Source organism: Euleptes europaea, chromosome 5 (assembly GCF_029931775.1).
Source record: "Euleptes europaea isolate rEulEur1 chromosome 5, rEulEur1.hap1, whole genome shotgun sequence".
NCBI lineage: Eukaryota > Metazoa > Chordata > Lepidosauria > Squamata > Sphaerodactylidae > Euleptes > Euleptes europaea.
This window is the reverse complement of record NC_079316.1, coordinates 78,702,405-78,718,644: the sequence shown is the minus strand read 5'-3', so window position 1 is coordinate 78,718,644 and position 16,240 is coordinate 78,702,405. Positions and strand designations below refer to the sequence as shown.

The following is a 16,240-nucleotide window of genomic DNA, read 5'->3' as shown; positions in this document are numbered from 1 at the left end:
CACAGGGGGAGGAAACCTAATAGCCTATTTTTCATTTTTAGGAAGAAATATTTTATCATAACAAAGAAAAGAGGCATCAGTACTTTGGCAGACAAATACATTAGCAAAAAAAGTTTAAAAAATTGTACTTGAAATATACAGACGTGTCAGACAAGTTTCAACACAAAGCAGAGCTTTGAAATGGAAGAGCACAATCTGTTGACTGGCTGGCACACATGTCTGGCAAGTAGGGTTGCCAGGTCCCTTCTCGCCACCGGCGGGAGGTTTTTTAGGCAGAGCCTGAGAAGGGCAGGGTTTGAAGAGGGGAGGGACTTCAATGCCATAGAGTCCAATTGCCAAAGTGGCCATTTTCTCCAGGTGAACTGATCTCTATTGGCTGGAGATCAGTAGTAATAGCAGGAGATCTCCAGCTAGTACCTGGAGGTTGGAAAACAAATCAGACACCTCTATACATTTATCATAAGATGAGAAATTCAGTATAGGAATAGCTGTAAATAATGCCAATGAAGTTATGGCTATATATTTACAGTATGTGGTAATATAACCACCAACACCTCATATTACCAACAGACACATGTATTTATTTCTTTTACATATAGAATTTTAAACAACAACAACAATTTCTCAGCAATTCCTATAAAAGGTAAGTATTGCACTAATTTAATATAATTAAAATGTCCTTTATGATGTATTTCTTTTCTTTTGCAGCAGCTGATTGGTTGAAGGAGAAAACGATCGTTTCAAGGCACAGGGCCCGATTCTTCCTCAGTTCTTTAAAAATACGTCCTATGCAATTACTCATCATCATCCATAATCTCAGGTTTCCACCGAATAACCATTTATGAATATAATGTACAATAAGTCCCCAGTCAGGGGACAATGGCGTTAACGCCATTGGGATTCTTACCAGCGTGGACTGAATCCTTTCACTTACCCTGACTGGGGACTTATTGTACATTATATTCATACATTATATTCATAAACAGTGGTTTCCATTGCTTCCAGCCCTAATACCAGTCTTTGGTTACCCCAACAGGCGGGTTGGGGAAAGTGCGGACAGCAGCTGGGCTGTCAACTGCGCCCATTGTCCCCAGCCTATGCTTCGCCAAGACCTGAGGAACCTGTAATCAATAAAGTTGTGGCCGGATTCCTCCCAGCACAGTGTGTTTGTGTCCTCCTTCCCCCCCCACCCCCATTCAGGCTGGTCCCCACTACAGGAACAATCAAATAAAGTGTGGCTTCACCCTTTTTCTCCCCAGCTTGTAACCACATAAACTGATGATACCATTTTGCACAGCACAGGCCTTCAGAATGTGGATGTTCTTGTGTAACTCAACACAAGGTGAAGGACTCTGTTTAAATGGGAAGCAGATGTACTTGATCGGAATCCGGGCATTCTCTGTCTTACTTTCAAAGGATCCGTTCTGACATATCATACAGCAGAATCCCCCAAATCTCCAGATATTTCTCAACCAGGAGTTGGTAACCCTAGAAGTGATGGACAGGTTTTCTTTCATTAAGCCTTTCCACCATTATTAATGTTCACACAGCAGACTCCCCAATAAGATTCAGTATTAGGAAAAACAATTTTTAAATTCACTGATCTAAAACTATATAGTCCTTTCTAGATATAACTCGTTCCCTAAATACAAAAGAACCAAATTTATATGAACTATTCTTTTGACAAAAAAAATAATTCAGAAATATACTTCTTTCAGTTAGATGCAAGTAAGAGCACTGGACAATTTCTCTGCCTCCCCCCCTCTTCTGCTCCTAGTGACAGCCATTTTGGATATTTACAAAATGATTACAAAGAAACGTTTTGCAATCCAAAAGATTCATTCTAACCTGACATACTCTCCAGAGCAAGGATGTTGCTTTACAAAAGGCTTTTAAGTAGTAACGTCTCCCATCAACCCATGCCATATTTATCTGAGACTCAAAAAAAAACAAAAAAAAACACAATAAAAGAGACTGCAGGAAGGGAAAATGCATCTAAAGGTTTCTAAGCGTTCCTGAAGCAGCTCTGCAACGTTTCTTGAGAAACATCATTTCTGTAGTACCCAGAATACTTCAAGAACTAAGCCTATTAAAATAAGATTCTGTTCAAGGATAACAAGAACTTCGACTTGGAACACTTCAAATTTAATAACATGCTCAACCAAATGCGAAATTCCATTTTGTGCTGGATCAGAATTTAATTGTTCTGCTTCATTATGTGATATAAATAATACATTCCACCAAGGATTGTACTTCTATTTGTTTCCTTACAGTTCCTCAGGCATCATGTACAGAGATGTTGTTTTTTAAAGTAACAAAATCGCAAATGATGGCCAAAACACTACTAATACAATATTACCTAACTTTTCCTAACAGCTATTATTTTTCACTAATATTTTCATTTAGAATGTTCATCTGTCTAAATATACAATGAGCCCACTATAAACCTTTTATGTGTGTGCATGTACTCACATGCATACACACACATTCTGCCTTCCAAGAATTTAAGGAACTTCACATTCATAGATAATCAGTAAAATACCAACACATCAACAGCAGCATAGACCCATTTCTAATCATCATTAACTAAGTAGCTGCAAATTGCTCCAATTAGTGAGATTTCTCTACATCCACAGTCTTTTATTGTCATATATAATTGTACTTATGATTCCTACATTCTGCCCAATGGTCATAGTTCACGTAAATGTTTTCTTAGAAGCAAGGGCTCCGACTTACCTCCAAGCCCTGTTTGCCGGCCTGCGTGGGGGAGAAGCAGAGCTAACGCAGGGTCCTGAGAGATCATTGGGAGGCTCTGAGTGCCCTCCTGCTCGCCGCCAGAAAATGATGGCTCGGGGGGTGGGGGTGGAGAAGTATAGCTTGGCTTCCACTTGAGTCATCCTGCATCACCATTTGCCACCCCTCCTCCAAATTCAAACGGGCCAATAAGGACCCAGCACTTAGTGGTGAGCCCTCCAGGTCATTGGACCTGAGTGTTTTCACTCAGTATAAATTGGGGCCTCCCTAGGCCCCAATGGCAGTCAGCTTTGCACAGTCAAGCTGAGAGCATCGGAGAGAAGATCGCAGTGGTGGAGCCGTTGATGGCAGGGACAGCAGTGAGCCTCTAAACAAAGCGGCAGGAGCTTTTTGAGAAAGGCCTCAGTGCTCGGGAAGCAAGAAGAGTGGCATGTTTTGCTCCCCCCTCCTCCCCTTTGCAGGCAGGGAATGGGCTTTTCAGGCCCATCTAGCCCGGCATTTTGGGGGGTCCTGGCAATCACTGGGGCTGGGGGGTGCAGATTCCCCCTCCTCCAATTTTTCTTTTCTTTTCCAGTGCTGAAATGATGGGGGCAGAGTGCACAGAGGCAAACCTGGCACCTCACTCTGACTGAAATCAGTGGGGCAGGGTGCACAGAGGTACACTCGGCACCCTAATTTTGCTCAACTCACTGGAGGTATTGGGCAAGTAGTTGCTTCACACACACACACATTTTCTCTTGGGTTACTGCCGCTGGTTGTTTTGGGGGCCTTGAGGCTCGCTGCTCTTGCAGCAGGAAAGAGCATCAGTATTTTACTGGCCAGCTTGGGCCATCCCACAGGCCGCATGCTGCCAAAGAAGACAGAGGTGGCCAAGGATGCAACCCAGGAAGAGTGGCTGGCCCTTTTCCCAAACCTCCAATGTCTAACCTCCAGGTTTCCCCCTTGGGAGTTGTCCCTAAGAAGGCCCCAGGGGCGTATCACCATATTCACCACCTTTCGTACCCCAAAGGTACACCCGTCAATGAAGCCGTACCTCCTGAATTTTGCTCAGTAAGGTATGCTTCATTTGATTAAGTAGTTTGCCTGGCGAAGACTTATGGCTCTGGGGTGCTGCTGGAAAAATGTGATATTCAGTCAGCCTTCGGGGTGCTACCGGTATACCCAGATGCCCCAATGCTATGCCAATGCCGGTTGCTGTAACCAATAAAGTTGTGGCCTTTTCCATCCAGCAAATGCATTCTGTGTCTTCATTCGCATGCCATGGACAGATGTGGAGGAGGGCCAGGGGTTGGCATAGTATGCTTACAGGGTCTGGAAAGGGGGGTTTGGTAGCTGGCTTAGATACCCCCCAGTTAAGTGTAGGTCAGCAAACATCATAGCCACATAGGAAGATTAAACAGGTCAGAACGCTTGGAATGAACAGACGGAAAGGGATGTTTTCTGATCAGAATCAGGGCACATGGCACTAGGTTTTAAACCAGTTTTTAAATTGATTTCGAAATTGATTTTAACAAGGCAAAAAAAATCACCTAAACTCAAGTATATTGGTCTGTGCTGAAACCAGTGCAAAATTAACAGTATTACATTTCGGCATCAGCAACATTTGAGGAAGTCAGCACTGTGCCCTTCAATTTACACACTAAGTCCAGTAGTAAAATTAAAATGATTTTTTTACTAATCAACATGCAAAAGCACAAAGACATCTGAATCATAATTTCAGATAACTTATTCTCATTCTCACAGTGACTGCCTTGAACATTCGCAAAAGGCTAGCTGGTTTGATACATACATTTCAAGGCATGCACTAGTTGTACCACTTACCATTGTAGAGAAATTCACTACAGAGCCGCGATGACTGCCAGCATTGCACTTAAAATTCAAATGTTGCTCTGGGTCCCCGCTCCCTGGGTCATGGGTCGGTGACCTGTCTAAATTTGCAGATATTTTCTGGAAGGCAGTACAAGTCATCCCCACAAAGCTAGATGGTTTGATCACAAATGTCTCCAGAGCAATATTAAGAGAAACCTGTCGAAAGAAATATTAGGGATTGGTAACAACTGAAGAAAAGGGGGAACAAAGAATACTCAACCTAAAAGTCAGGGGAAACCAAAGAGGTTGAGCTGAACACTTAACTAATGTAACAACCAATAAATCTATTTTTATTACCGGTATATATTGTGCACAATTGTATTTAAAAACACAGGGCCTAAAATACAGGATTCCTAAAAAGCACAAACATAGTTACAAATGTTACCAACACATAACAGTTGATCATAGTACATAAAATGACCAAAATCTGACCAGACGTGTTTCAGCCTTTTACAGGCCTTCCTCAGTGGTTATACATACATAGGGTTGCCAGGTCCCCCACTCACCTTCGGCGGGAGGTTTACATTGGGTTGTGTGTGTGCGGGTGCGCGTGCCGACGCAACACTTCGAGTTGTAAACCGGACGTGCCGCCTGGCGCGCGGGGCTGCCGAAACGCATCTGATCAGATTTTGGTCATTTTATGTACTAACATCAACTGTTATGTGTTGGTAATATTTGTAACTATGTTTGTGCTTTTTAGGAAGCCTGTATTTTAGGCCCTGCATTTTTAAATGCAAGTATGGACTGGTAACACCCAACATATTTGCATACTCTGAACACTTTTCGGCACACAGTATTTATATATATCCACAAAGTCATGTCATTTGTAGAACACTGTCGTTGCCTGCAAGAACTTCATTTTTAACTGCAAAATAGTACAAGGGCCTAATTCCCTACCGAGGACAACCATAAGCTTAACTGTAATAATCCTATTTTTAGGAAGCAATTGGTTTGTTCCAACAATATTTCTATAGCTAAATGAGGGAGCATACCCAACTGCCTTTGGAAATGGGTAGGGACTGTACAGGAGTATAGGTTGGCAAAGCTCCCCTTCTACCCAGTCCTTTTTGTGTATCTTAATAGGGCTGCAGTCACGCAATTGTTCGCAATGTTTCTTCCACTGCCACTGAAAATGTGCAAGTATTTGCAGACACAACCGAGCATCCGCATGCTATTTTTACCTACACTGTCCTTGCCCCAGTGCTCTGTGGCCATCATTTCCTTCACACTCTACTGGAGGGCTTTTTGTTTAGGATTTTAATTTAAAAATCAGGTAATTGATAGGGTTGCCAGGTCCCTCTTCGCCACCGGTGGGAGGTTTTTGGGGTGGACCCTGAGGAGGGTGGAGTTTGAGGAGGGGAGGGACTTCAATGCCATAGAGTCCAACTGCCAAAGCGGCCATTTTCTCCAGGTGAACTGATCTCTATTGGCTGGAGATCAGTTGTAATAGCAAGAGATCTCCAGCTAGTACCTGGAGGTCGCCAACTCTAGTAATTGTCATATCACTGTTGCTTAACACTACAGCAATAAGTAAATTACTTTTTTTAAAAGGGGGAGGCTGCAGGGACTGAAGCAAAGAAAATGGCACTGATGCGGATAGATCCACCAAATGCACACCTTCCCATCCACCCTGCACACAAAGGCACTTTCACTGTGATATTTTCACCAAAGATTTTACCAAAACTAAACTTGGGAAAAACCACACCAAAGCAGGGTATGCCCCAGAAAGTAGACAATTAAGGGATAACTTTGTGTGGATTCTCCCCCCATAAACCTTTGTTTAGACGTGAAGCTGGATCTAACGCTCAATGCGGAATCAGTCTAGACCAGGGGTCAGCAAACTAATTAGTCAAAAGAGCCAAATATCAACAGTACAACGATTGAGATTTCTTTTGAGAGCCAAATTTCTTAAACTTAAACTATATAGGTAGGTACACTGTTTATTAACTTAATAAACTTTAATTAAAGTTTTAAGTCTTAATTAAACTATAGGTACACTGAATAAAACTTGATATCATACTTAATAGTGATCTTATTTATTGATAAAAATTAAATTGTAAGTCCCTGCCATTTCCCCCTCCCCGTCTAGTCCTCGTCTGGAGGCCTGGTCTACCGCCATAAAAGCCTATTGGTAGACCTGGCCTCCGGCTGAGTCCCATTGGGAGGCCAGGTCTACCCATTGGCTTTCTTGGCAGTAGACCTGGCCTCCAGAGGCCCAAAGAAGCCAATTGGTAGACCTGGCCTCTGAAGGGGGACTTTTTCCCCTCCTCGGAGTCCAGGTCTACCGCCAAGAAAGCCAGTGGGTAGACATGGCCTCCCAATGGGACTCAGCCAGAGGCCAGGTCTACCAAAGGAAGCCCGCCCCGCCCAACAGCTGATAGGTGGGGGGGGCAGGAACCGCCGAGCCGCCCGCCCAGCAATCGCGTGGCTAGAGGGGAGGGGAGGCTTTAGCCTCCCAACCATTGAGGGCAAGGGAAAGGGGGACCCGGCCATTCTCCACAGCGGGGGGGGGGAGAGACAGCACGCCCGCTCGCCCGCTCGCTCGCTCTCTCAGGCGTGCCGGCTCCACAGCCCAGCTGCCGGTGCGAGCGGGCGCAAGAGCAGGAGCTCCGAACCAAGTTCGGAGAGCCGCACTCAATGGGCCAAAGAGCCGCATGCGGCTCTGGAGCCGCAGTTTTGAGACTCCTGGTCTAGACAACAAAAACAAGGCTAGGAAAGAGATCAGACCAATTCCTCTAGGTTCAAAACGTTGCATCTTAGAACCAGCAATTGTTCCTTCATGTCTCAAGCAGTGAAATGGTTGTTAATAGAGGTATATAGGCAATGGTCCAACAGTTTTCAGTGGTATTTTTTAATGGAGTGATTTATGTTACATTGTCTTTTCATTTTAAAACAGACGACTACAACCTCAGTGATTCAGTCTGCTAATTGCTTGCTGGCCAGTCTCCAAAAGGAACAGCAGTTGTTTGGGTTTGCATGAGGCTACACTGGGAAGTCTACAGCTTTATTTACAAGCGGCAGTTGACTGTATGCTAATTTGTCTGCAAAAAAAAATGGAAAAGAGGGATACAGAAATGGCCAAGTAGCGAAAGAAAACTAATCCACAACCTGCACAAAGAAGATCAACATCCTCTCCAACCTGTAACAAGAGAAATGACTTTGGGAACTTGACAATTTTCTCAAGGTGAACACACACAAGTGAAAGCTGCCATATACACAATCTCTGTTGTATAGTCATTCCATGGGATATCAATACCTTAATTATTATTAAAATGCAGCCATTATTTTACTAAAAGATCTGACCTAAGTGATCACATTGTCAATTATGTAGTTGGCAATCGATCAGAAAGTGATCATCTACCCTTGCTCCTGACTTTTAAGACTAGTTGTGAACCTGCCAAGCCCTTTTTGTTGAACCAGGATCAGGATCACACTGTCAGCAAGTATAAGAGGATTAAATGGTCTCCATCTACTGCGACCCAAATTCAGCAATGGATACATAGTGATACTGGGCAGCAGTTATTTAATGAACTACTAAATGCTGAAACCCCAATGGTGGCATTGTCAATATATAACAATATTGTTGACAGACTTGGTGACTTTGCTCAACCAATTAGTCATAGGTCCTCTAAATGCCTAAATAGCACCTGGTTTGATGTTGAATGCCTTGCTGCAAAGAAAGAGCTTCGCCATCTGTTTAAGTTGATGTGTTCAGGCCTGTTACCTTGGGTCCCTTCAGTGTACTGCGAAAAGAGAAAGGGGTACCAAATTTTGCTAGCCGGAAAAAAACATGCTTTTGCTATGGAGAAATGGTCGCAGTTATTCCAAGCATTTAATAGTAAAAATAGCAAAGCTTTCTGGTCACTAATTTCAGGACTTAATTATTCGTTTGGCGACAACTCTGCAAGTTTAATTCATGCTCAGGCATGGTTTTTGCACTATTCTAATGTTTTTAATGTGAAGTCCCCAGGGGTTTCTATCAGAGAATCTTTTATAACCCCTGATGTACCAGAATGGCCTCCTGTCACCTGTGACGAGATGAGAGAACATATTATTAGCTTAAAATTGGGCAAAGCCCTGGGACCCGATGGTATTCTTGCAGAGCTCCTAAGGAGTAATTCCGATTGGTGGGCCCCGCCACTCGCATACCTCTTCATGCTTATAGACAAATTTGGTATCCTCCCAGATTCGTGGCTGAATTCTATCATAATACCATTGTTTAAGAAAGGTAATCCCAGTAAACCAGAAAATTACAGACCAATTAGTCTTTTGTCTATTATAGGAAAGCTCTATGCCAAGCATCTCCTCAAGAAATTATCTGAATGGATGGCCCTTCATAATCTCCCAGGGAAAGAGCAAATTGGATTTTTACCTAACTATTCTACAACAGATCATTGAACAGCTCTTGCATTTTTGGCAGAAAAATATCTTAAGTTCCCTAGAGGAAAGTTATATGTTGCTTTTATCGACCTTCAAAGAGCGTTTGACACAGTCGATAGACAGATTTTATGGGAGAAACTATGCCATATGGGCCTTGACCAATGCATTTTGTTTTTATTACGTAACCTCCATACATCCAATACCTATCAAGTTAGATTCGATGAGGGGAGCCTTTTAACCCAAAAAATCCCGGTGACAAAGGGCGTAAAGCAAGGCTGTGTACTGGCACCATCCTTATTTAATTTATTTATTTCAGATCTCCCTGCTTTTTTAGCTAATACTGATGGTCATGCACCTAAGCTAAGCTCTGAGAAAGTCCCTATTCTGTTATATGCGGATGACGCAGCAGTCCTATCCCTTTCAAAGATGGGTCTTAAACATTTATTAGCTTCTTTTATCCTATTCTGTAAACGGAATTCTCTATCTATTAATTTTGATAAGACTAAGATCCTGATCTTTTCTAAGACTTGGAAGCAATCAGTTTGGAAAATTGAGGGAAGAGAAATCGAACAAGTGAAAACGTTCAAATATTTGGGGGTCTCTTTTCATTATAATTTAAAATGTATTGCACACCGTAATCAGTCCCTAACCTTGGCCAAAAATAAGATGGCTGCAATAACTCGTTTTTACTATAAGAAGGGTAACCATTTTGTTCCGGCCGCCTTAAAGATTTTCCAAGCCACTGTGATTCCGCAACTTTTGTATGGAATCCCAGTTTGGATCCAGGGTTTTAATAAAGAAGTGGAGCGTCTCAGGGCAGTTTTTTTGAGAAGCATCCTTGGCGTCACAAACTCTGTTTGTTATTTCTCTCTGTGCGCTGAGCTGGGACTGCACACGATAGAATCTGGTGCTTGGATCACTACTATCAAATACTGGTTACGCTCTCATTTTTGATCCCCCCCAAGTAGTTTATTGGCAGCTTTACATACTGACTCAACTGTTTCTAGATGGTCTCGGCTTATCTTAAATAGGATCAGATCACTCGGGATTGATCTTGATTCCTTGTCCAATTCCAGTGAATTATATATTTTTAGGTCAATCCAAAAAAGGATATGGGACAGTGATTCCCAAATAATAAAAGCTGGTGCTGAAGGTATCTGCTCCCCTCGTTTTTTAGGCCTTTCTTATCAAACAAACTCTATGGCCCAGTATTTTTTTAACTTAACTATACCCTCTCACCGTAGAGCATTTTTGTTGGCCAGATTTAATATATTCCCTTCAGCTGTTGTTAGTGGTAGATACAAGGGAATACCACGCGAAGCAAGATATTGTAGGTGTCAATGCAAAGAACCTGACACAATACAACACATTCTCTTGTACTGTCCACTTTTCACACAGCTTCGATGCAGCTTAATTAGCTCCCTTCCTCAATTTACTATTGCAATGACTACTGGAAACATAGCCCATTTATTGGATGACAAAAGCTTTGAAGTTACCCCTCAAGTAGCCGAGTTCCTGGCCAAGGTCCTAAAGAAGGGAGAAAGAAGGAGGGGAACCCTCATTTAATTGTTTATTATAATATTTACCGATGAACTGTGTATTTATTCTTTTTTAGATCCATATCTAGCTGCTTTACATGTTTGTTTTGTTACTGTTAATGCCAATAAAAGTTCTGTTTTCTGACTAAAAGATCGAACTTTTCACTCTATTTATTTATTAATTTCATTTATGCCCTGCTTTTCTCTCCAATGGAAACCCAAACTGACTTATATTATTCTCCTGTCCTCCAGGAGGGGAAGGAGCTGTGGCTTGGTGGTAGAGCATCTGCTTGGCATGCAGAAGGTCCCAGGTTCAATCCCCGGCATCTCCAGTTAAAGGGACTAGGCAAGTAGGTGATGCGAAATACCTCTACCTGAGACCCTGGAGCAGCCGCTGCCAGTCTGAGTAGACAATACTGACTTTGATAGACCAAGGGTCTGATTCATGTGTTCATGTGTGCTCCATTTTCTCCTCACAACAATCCTGTGAGGTAAGACTGGCTGAGACAGTGCAACTGGCCCAGGTCACTCAGCACATTTCCACAGCAGAGTGGGGATTAGAACCTGGGTCTCCCAGATTCTAAATCCAACACTCTAACCACTATACCACACTAGCTTGGTAATCAATGTGTGTGACCAATGGTTCTAGCTCATTACCTTCAAAATCAAAAGAGAAGGAATCCGAAATATAAGGAACATGAAAAAAAAACAACCAGTTCCACTAGAGGATCTCAGCTGGAAAGGCTTTCTTAACTTTGGGGTCTTCCAAATGATCGCACAACTAAAACACTTCAGATTAGGGATGCTAGCCTTCTAGATTACAGCTCATCTCCAGACTACAGAGACCAGTTTCCCTGGAGAAAATGGAGGTTTTGGAGGGTGGACGCTCTGGAATTGAACCCCACTGAGGTGCCTGTCCTCCCCAGGCTCCATCCCCAAATCTCCAGGTGTTCCTCAACTTGGATCTGGCACCCCTATCCACCCATCACCCACCAGTGGCCAAAAAGGACCTGGCAACCCTACTTCAGATATTTTAAAAAAATCCTTGTAGAGGGACAATGGATGACCACTATCATCACAGACTAGTCACAACAGGTGCATCAGCCATCAAACAGAGGATCTGCTCACAACCTAAAGATTTTACCAACTAAGTAAATGTACTAAATATAGACTCCGGGCTTATTAGTGAGCAAAGCTAAAGAGAAGTCAATGGGGATGGTCACCAGCTGGAATCACGGATTCCGTGGACTGCCAAAAAAAACAAAACAGTGGGTTATAGATCAAATCAAGCCTGAACTTACCCTAGAAGCTAAAATGACTAAACTGAGGCTATCGTATTTTGGTCATGTCATGAGATGACAAGAGTCACTAGAAAAGACCGTCATGCTAGGAAAAGTTGAGGGCAGCAGGAAAAGAGGAAGACCCAACAAGAGATGGATGGACTCAATAAAGGAAGCCACAGCCTTCAATTTGCAAGATCTGAGCAAGGCTGTCAAAGACAGGACATTTTGGAGGACTTTCATTCACAGGGTCGCCATGAGTCGGAAGCGACTTGCGGCACTTAAGTTTTCTTAACAGCTGTTTTTATTGCCTACTTCTAGCCTGAGGACTGTTTTTGGATATCATTGGAGGCTGCTGAACGCTGTTTTCAAGCCACAGGTGGGATCTTATTTGCAACTACACTCCTCTCACCTTCCTGTTTGCGGATACATATTAGACTTGTGTGGGCAGAAGCAAGAGCCCTCGAATGTGAGCAAATAGCAATCTATGACTTTGGAAATTCTTGGAGATTTGGGGGGGCAATATTTGTTTTTTTCTAGGCTCTATGGTATATCATAGAGTCTGCCCACCCCAAGCTGCCATTTTCTCCAGCAGAAATTATCCATGTAAGTTGGAAATGTTCATAATTTCCAGGAGAGCACCAGGCCCCACCTGGAGGTTGGCAACCATAGGCAAGAGCCAAAGGGCTCTTAGCCTGTAGCTCACAGCTGGCACCTTCGGGTGAACCACCTATGGAATCCTGGATCAACCCAAGAAATAGTTTGTGATTTTGTGTTGGGTTATTTATATTGGTTTTTTTCCCCCTTTGGGGAGCCTTTTTGGGTTCCTCTGGGGAGGAAAGCTGGACACAATATTTCAATAAATAAGCCAGCCAGCCAGCAAGCAAGCTGATTTCCTTGAGCTGTGCCAGAGGTCCATGCCAAAAAGCTATGCCAGATGGCCAGTTTCCTCTAGCGTGCCCTCTAGCAACATTCTGCTTCAGAAGTAGGATGAACAGAGCAAGAATCACTTGCCTTGAACTAGCAGGGGAGTAGAGTAAATAGCAACATCAGGGGATTAGGGCAAGGTTTCTTACCAAGTATCTTATGTTGTGACAAGCTACATCGAAGACAGGATAGTCGAAGAAAACAAATGTAGAGGCGAATTAAACCTGAATGGATTGAGGATCCACAGTCATTGATATATGGTATCACTTTTTCCTGTACTACTGTCTTTAAGTCTTGTATACATTGCAAATTGGGAAATGTTTCCTGTACTAACAGAAAGTGAATTCTATAAGGTGCAGCTGCCTAATAATTATGTTATTACCCTTCAAGAAGACAAAAGGAGAGTTCTAATGATTTGGGCTTGTAAAATCAATAGTTAAAAACTAAATGTTAAAAACACAGCTCTCTCTACAGGAATGATTAATTCCCAGTCCAAAAGCAAGGTTGGTATTCTCCAGCCTCTATTGCTCTGATGTACATGAATAATTCAAAACATGGGTGACACCTAAGGATTAAAAGGCATGCTTTGTGCAAGCAGAAAACTGGAGGGTGTGGTAGCAAACAAGCAGTAACACTTCTACAGCTTTTAACCACTACAGAGTTTCTTGATCAATGCTGAGTCATTTCTAAGACCTGATGCCTAGCATCACTCACAAGCATTACATATTATTAAATCAGATATGACATAGATCAATGCATAAGGCTCCATGGGTTAAAGTCATTTTTTCCCCTTCAAGCACTCTCTGCTACATCATGCCCCAACACTTCATAAGAACATAAGAAAGGCCATGCTGGATCAGACCAAGGTCCATCAAGTCCAGCAGTCTGTTCACACAGTGGCCAACCAGGTGCCTCTAGGAAGCCCACAAACAAGACGACTGCAGCAGCATTATCCTGCCTGTGTTCCACAGCACCTAATGTAATAGTAGGGTTGCAACCTCTAGGTGGTGGCAGGAGATCTCCTGCTATTACAAATGATCTCCAGCTGATAGAGATCAGTTCACCTGGAAAAAATGGCCGCCTTGGCAATTGGACCCTATGGCATTGAAGTCCCTCCCCTCCTCAAACCCCGCCCTCCTCAGGCTCTGCCCCAAAAACCTCCCGCAGGTGGCAAAGAGGGACCTGGCAACCCTATATAATAGGCATGCTCCTCTGATCCTAGAGAGAATAGGCATGCATCATGACTAGTATCCATTGTTACTAAAAGCCATGAATCCATTGTTACTCTCCTCCATGAACATGTCCACTCCCCTCTTAAAGCCTTCCAAGTTGGCAGCCATCACCACATCCTGGGGCACGGAGTTCCACAATTTAACTATGCGTTGTGTGAAGAAATACTTCCTTTTATCTGTTTTGAATCTCTCACCCTCCCACTTCAGCAGATGACCCCAAGTTCTAGTATGAGAGAGGGAGAAAAGCTTCTCCCTGTCCACTCTCTCCATACCATGCATAATGTAAAAGTTAAAAGTTAAAAAGACAGCAATAAATCTGAAGAAATACCTTTGCCATAGCTTGTGTATTACTGGTCAGTGTTTGATTTGCAAGGCGCTCCACACACTGTACAATCCTAGTACAAGCTTTATCTTCCTTTTGTGCCATCCACAGCGCATGGTCATTTACCAGCATTATATTGCTGGCAATTTCAACTATAGCATCAGAAAGCTGGCAGAGGGGGAAGAAAAAAAGACAGCACAAAGTGTTTGACTATTGCACAAAGATAACATAAGAGTACGGCTGAAAGTGGCTGGATTTAACTGCTCTATCGAGCATTTCAGGTATTTCCAGTTCTTAGAGCATCAACTTCTATTTGTGTATTATAGCCATACGAGTAAACTGAGTGTTTATGGATATGCCTATTCCCAAATCAGTGATTATAAAGCCAAAACTGTTTCAGAGTTGTATGAGCTCATGCAAACACACTGTAAAGATTAAATGCTGTAGGGTTTGTTTGTCTGTTTGTTTTGAAACAAGGCTCCTGTTTTCTACCATGAATGCACTTCAGAGAAACTCCACTGCAAATACAAGAGCACTGAAAGAAATGCCTCCATTTTAAACATTTAACCCTGTCCAACATTGTCTGTAGTGAATTGACAAAGCGGCTGGGAGCACAGAGCTGTGACTGCCCAGTTTAATTTCTCGCCCAGGTCCACATTCTCGCTTCCCATTGTGGTGCATTTGATCACCGATATGCTCAGAGTGCTCTTGGCACTATTATTCATGGAGGAGAGGGGTCTCCATGACTACTAGTAAAAATGGATACTAGTCATGATGCATGCCTATTCTCTCCAGGATCAGAGGAGCATGCCTATTATATTAGGTGCTTTGTATCACAGGCAGGATAATGCTGCTGCAGGTGTCTTGTTTGTGGGCTTCCTAGAGGCACCTGGTTGGCCACTGTGTGAACTGACTGCTGGACTTGATGTGCCTTGGTCTGATCCAGCATGGCTTTTCTTATGTTCTTATGTTCTAATTAACTGCTAAACAGGTTCCAGAATTCACTGAGGCTATACCCAGGATTCTTTTTTAACAAAAACAGTATTTAGGTTCATTCTGTGAACCTAAAAAAAGCCCTAGTTTCAAGACATGCTTGCCTCCAGCATGAAAGAAAGAAAGAAAGAAAGAAAGAAAGAAAGAAAGAAAGAAAGAAAGAAAGAAAGAAAGAAAGAAAGAAAGAAAGAAAGAAAGAAAGAAAGAGCCGCACAAATCACCTCTTAGATCTGTGACTGTTATGTGATCCCTGATTTTGAACTGGGTTTACCATGACTCTTGCAGTGCAATCCTAAGAATCCCTTTCTGGGACTAAGCCCCACTGCATAGACCTGTGTAGGATTCTGAGTAGACCTACTTACTCTATTGCCATCTTTGGATGCTACCAGGAGAGTCATGTAGCAGCAAGTCATATGCTTGTTCATTTAGAGGATTGATATTATGTGTTTTCAACACAAAAGTTTTTCCCAATCTTTGGGAGATCTAAGAATTCAGAAGCCCTTTCCTTAGATGAATCCTAAGTTTAATTGTAAGGTCCAGAAACATAGGTAGTCCATGTTCAGTTAAAAACTTTGGAGTATTGCATAAGTCTAGAAGGTGGTCCCAGACAGGCAAGGAGCTGCTGCTGCCCTGCAAACTGGATGGGCATGGAGCTGGGTGAAGAAGATGGCAGAGGAAAAGGCTGGGCAGGGGAAGGTGGCAGGGGAAGAGCCTGGTGGGGGGAAAGGATAGGGTTGCCAGCTTTGGGTTGGGAAATACCTGGAGATTTTTTGGGGGGTGGAACCTGAGGATGGCAGGGTTTGGAGAGGGGAGGGACTTCAATGCCATAGAGTCCAATTGCAAAAGTGGCCGTTTTCTTCAGGGAACTGATCTCTGTCACCTGGATATCAGTTGTAATAGTGGGAGATCTCCAGCCACCACCTGGAGCTTGGCAACCCTAGCCTT

The 16,240-nt window shown here is 43.0% G+C and overlaps 1 protein-coding gene across 2 annotated transcripts in view; it reads right to left on the bottom strand.

Annotated features, from left to right (window-relative positions):
* Nucleotides 1-16,240, bottom strand: part of ADGRA1 (adhesion G protein-coupled receptor A1) — a 475,126-nt gene that overhangs the window by 210,962 nt on the left and 247,924 nt on the right. For both annotated transcript variants that reach the window (XM_056849586.1, XM_056849587.1), the window contains 2 exons: nt 14,309-14,470; nt 4,576-4,779 (listed from right to left, as the gene is read on the bottom strand). In XM_056849586.1, the coding sequence (XP_056705564.1) occupies nt 4,576-4,779; nt 14,309-14,470 (366 nt within the window). The remainder of the gene's footprint in view (nt 1-4,575; nt 4,780-14,308; nt 14,471-16,240) is intronic.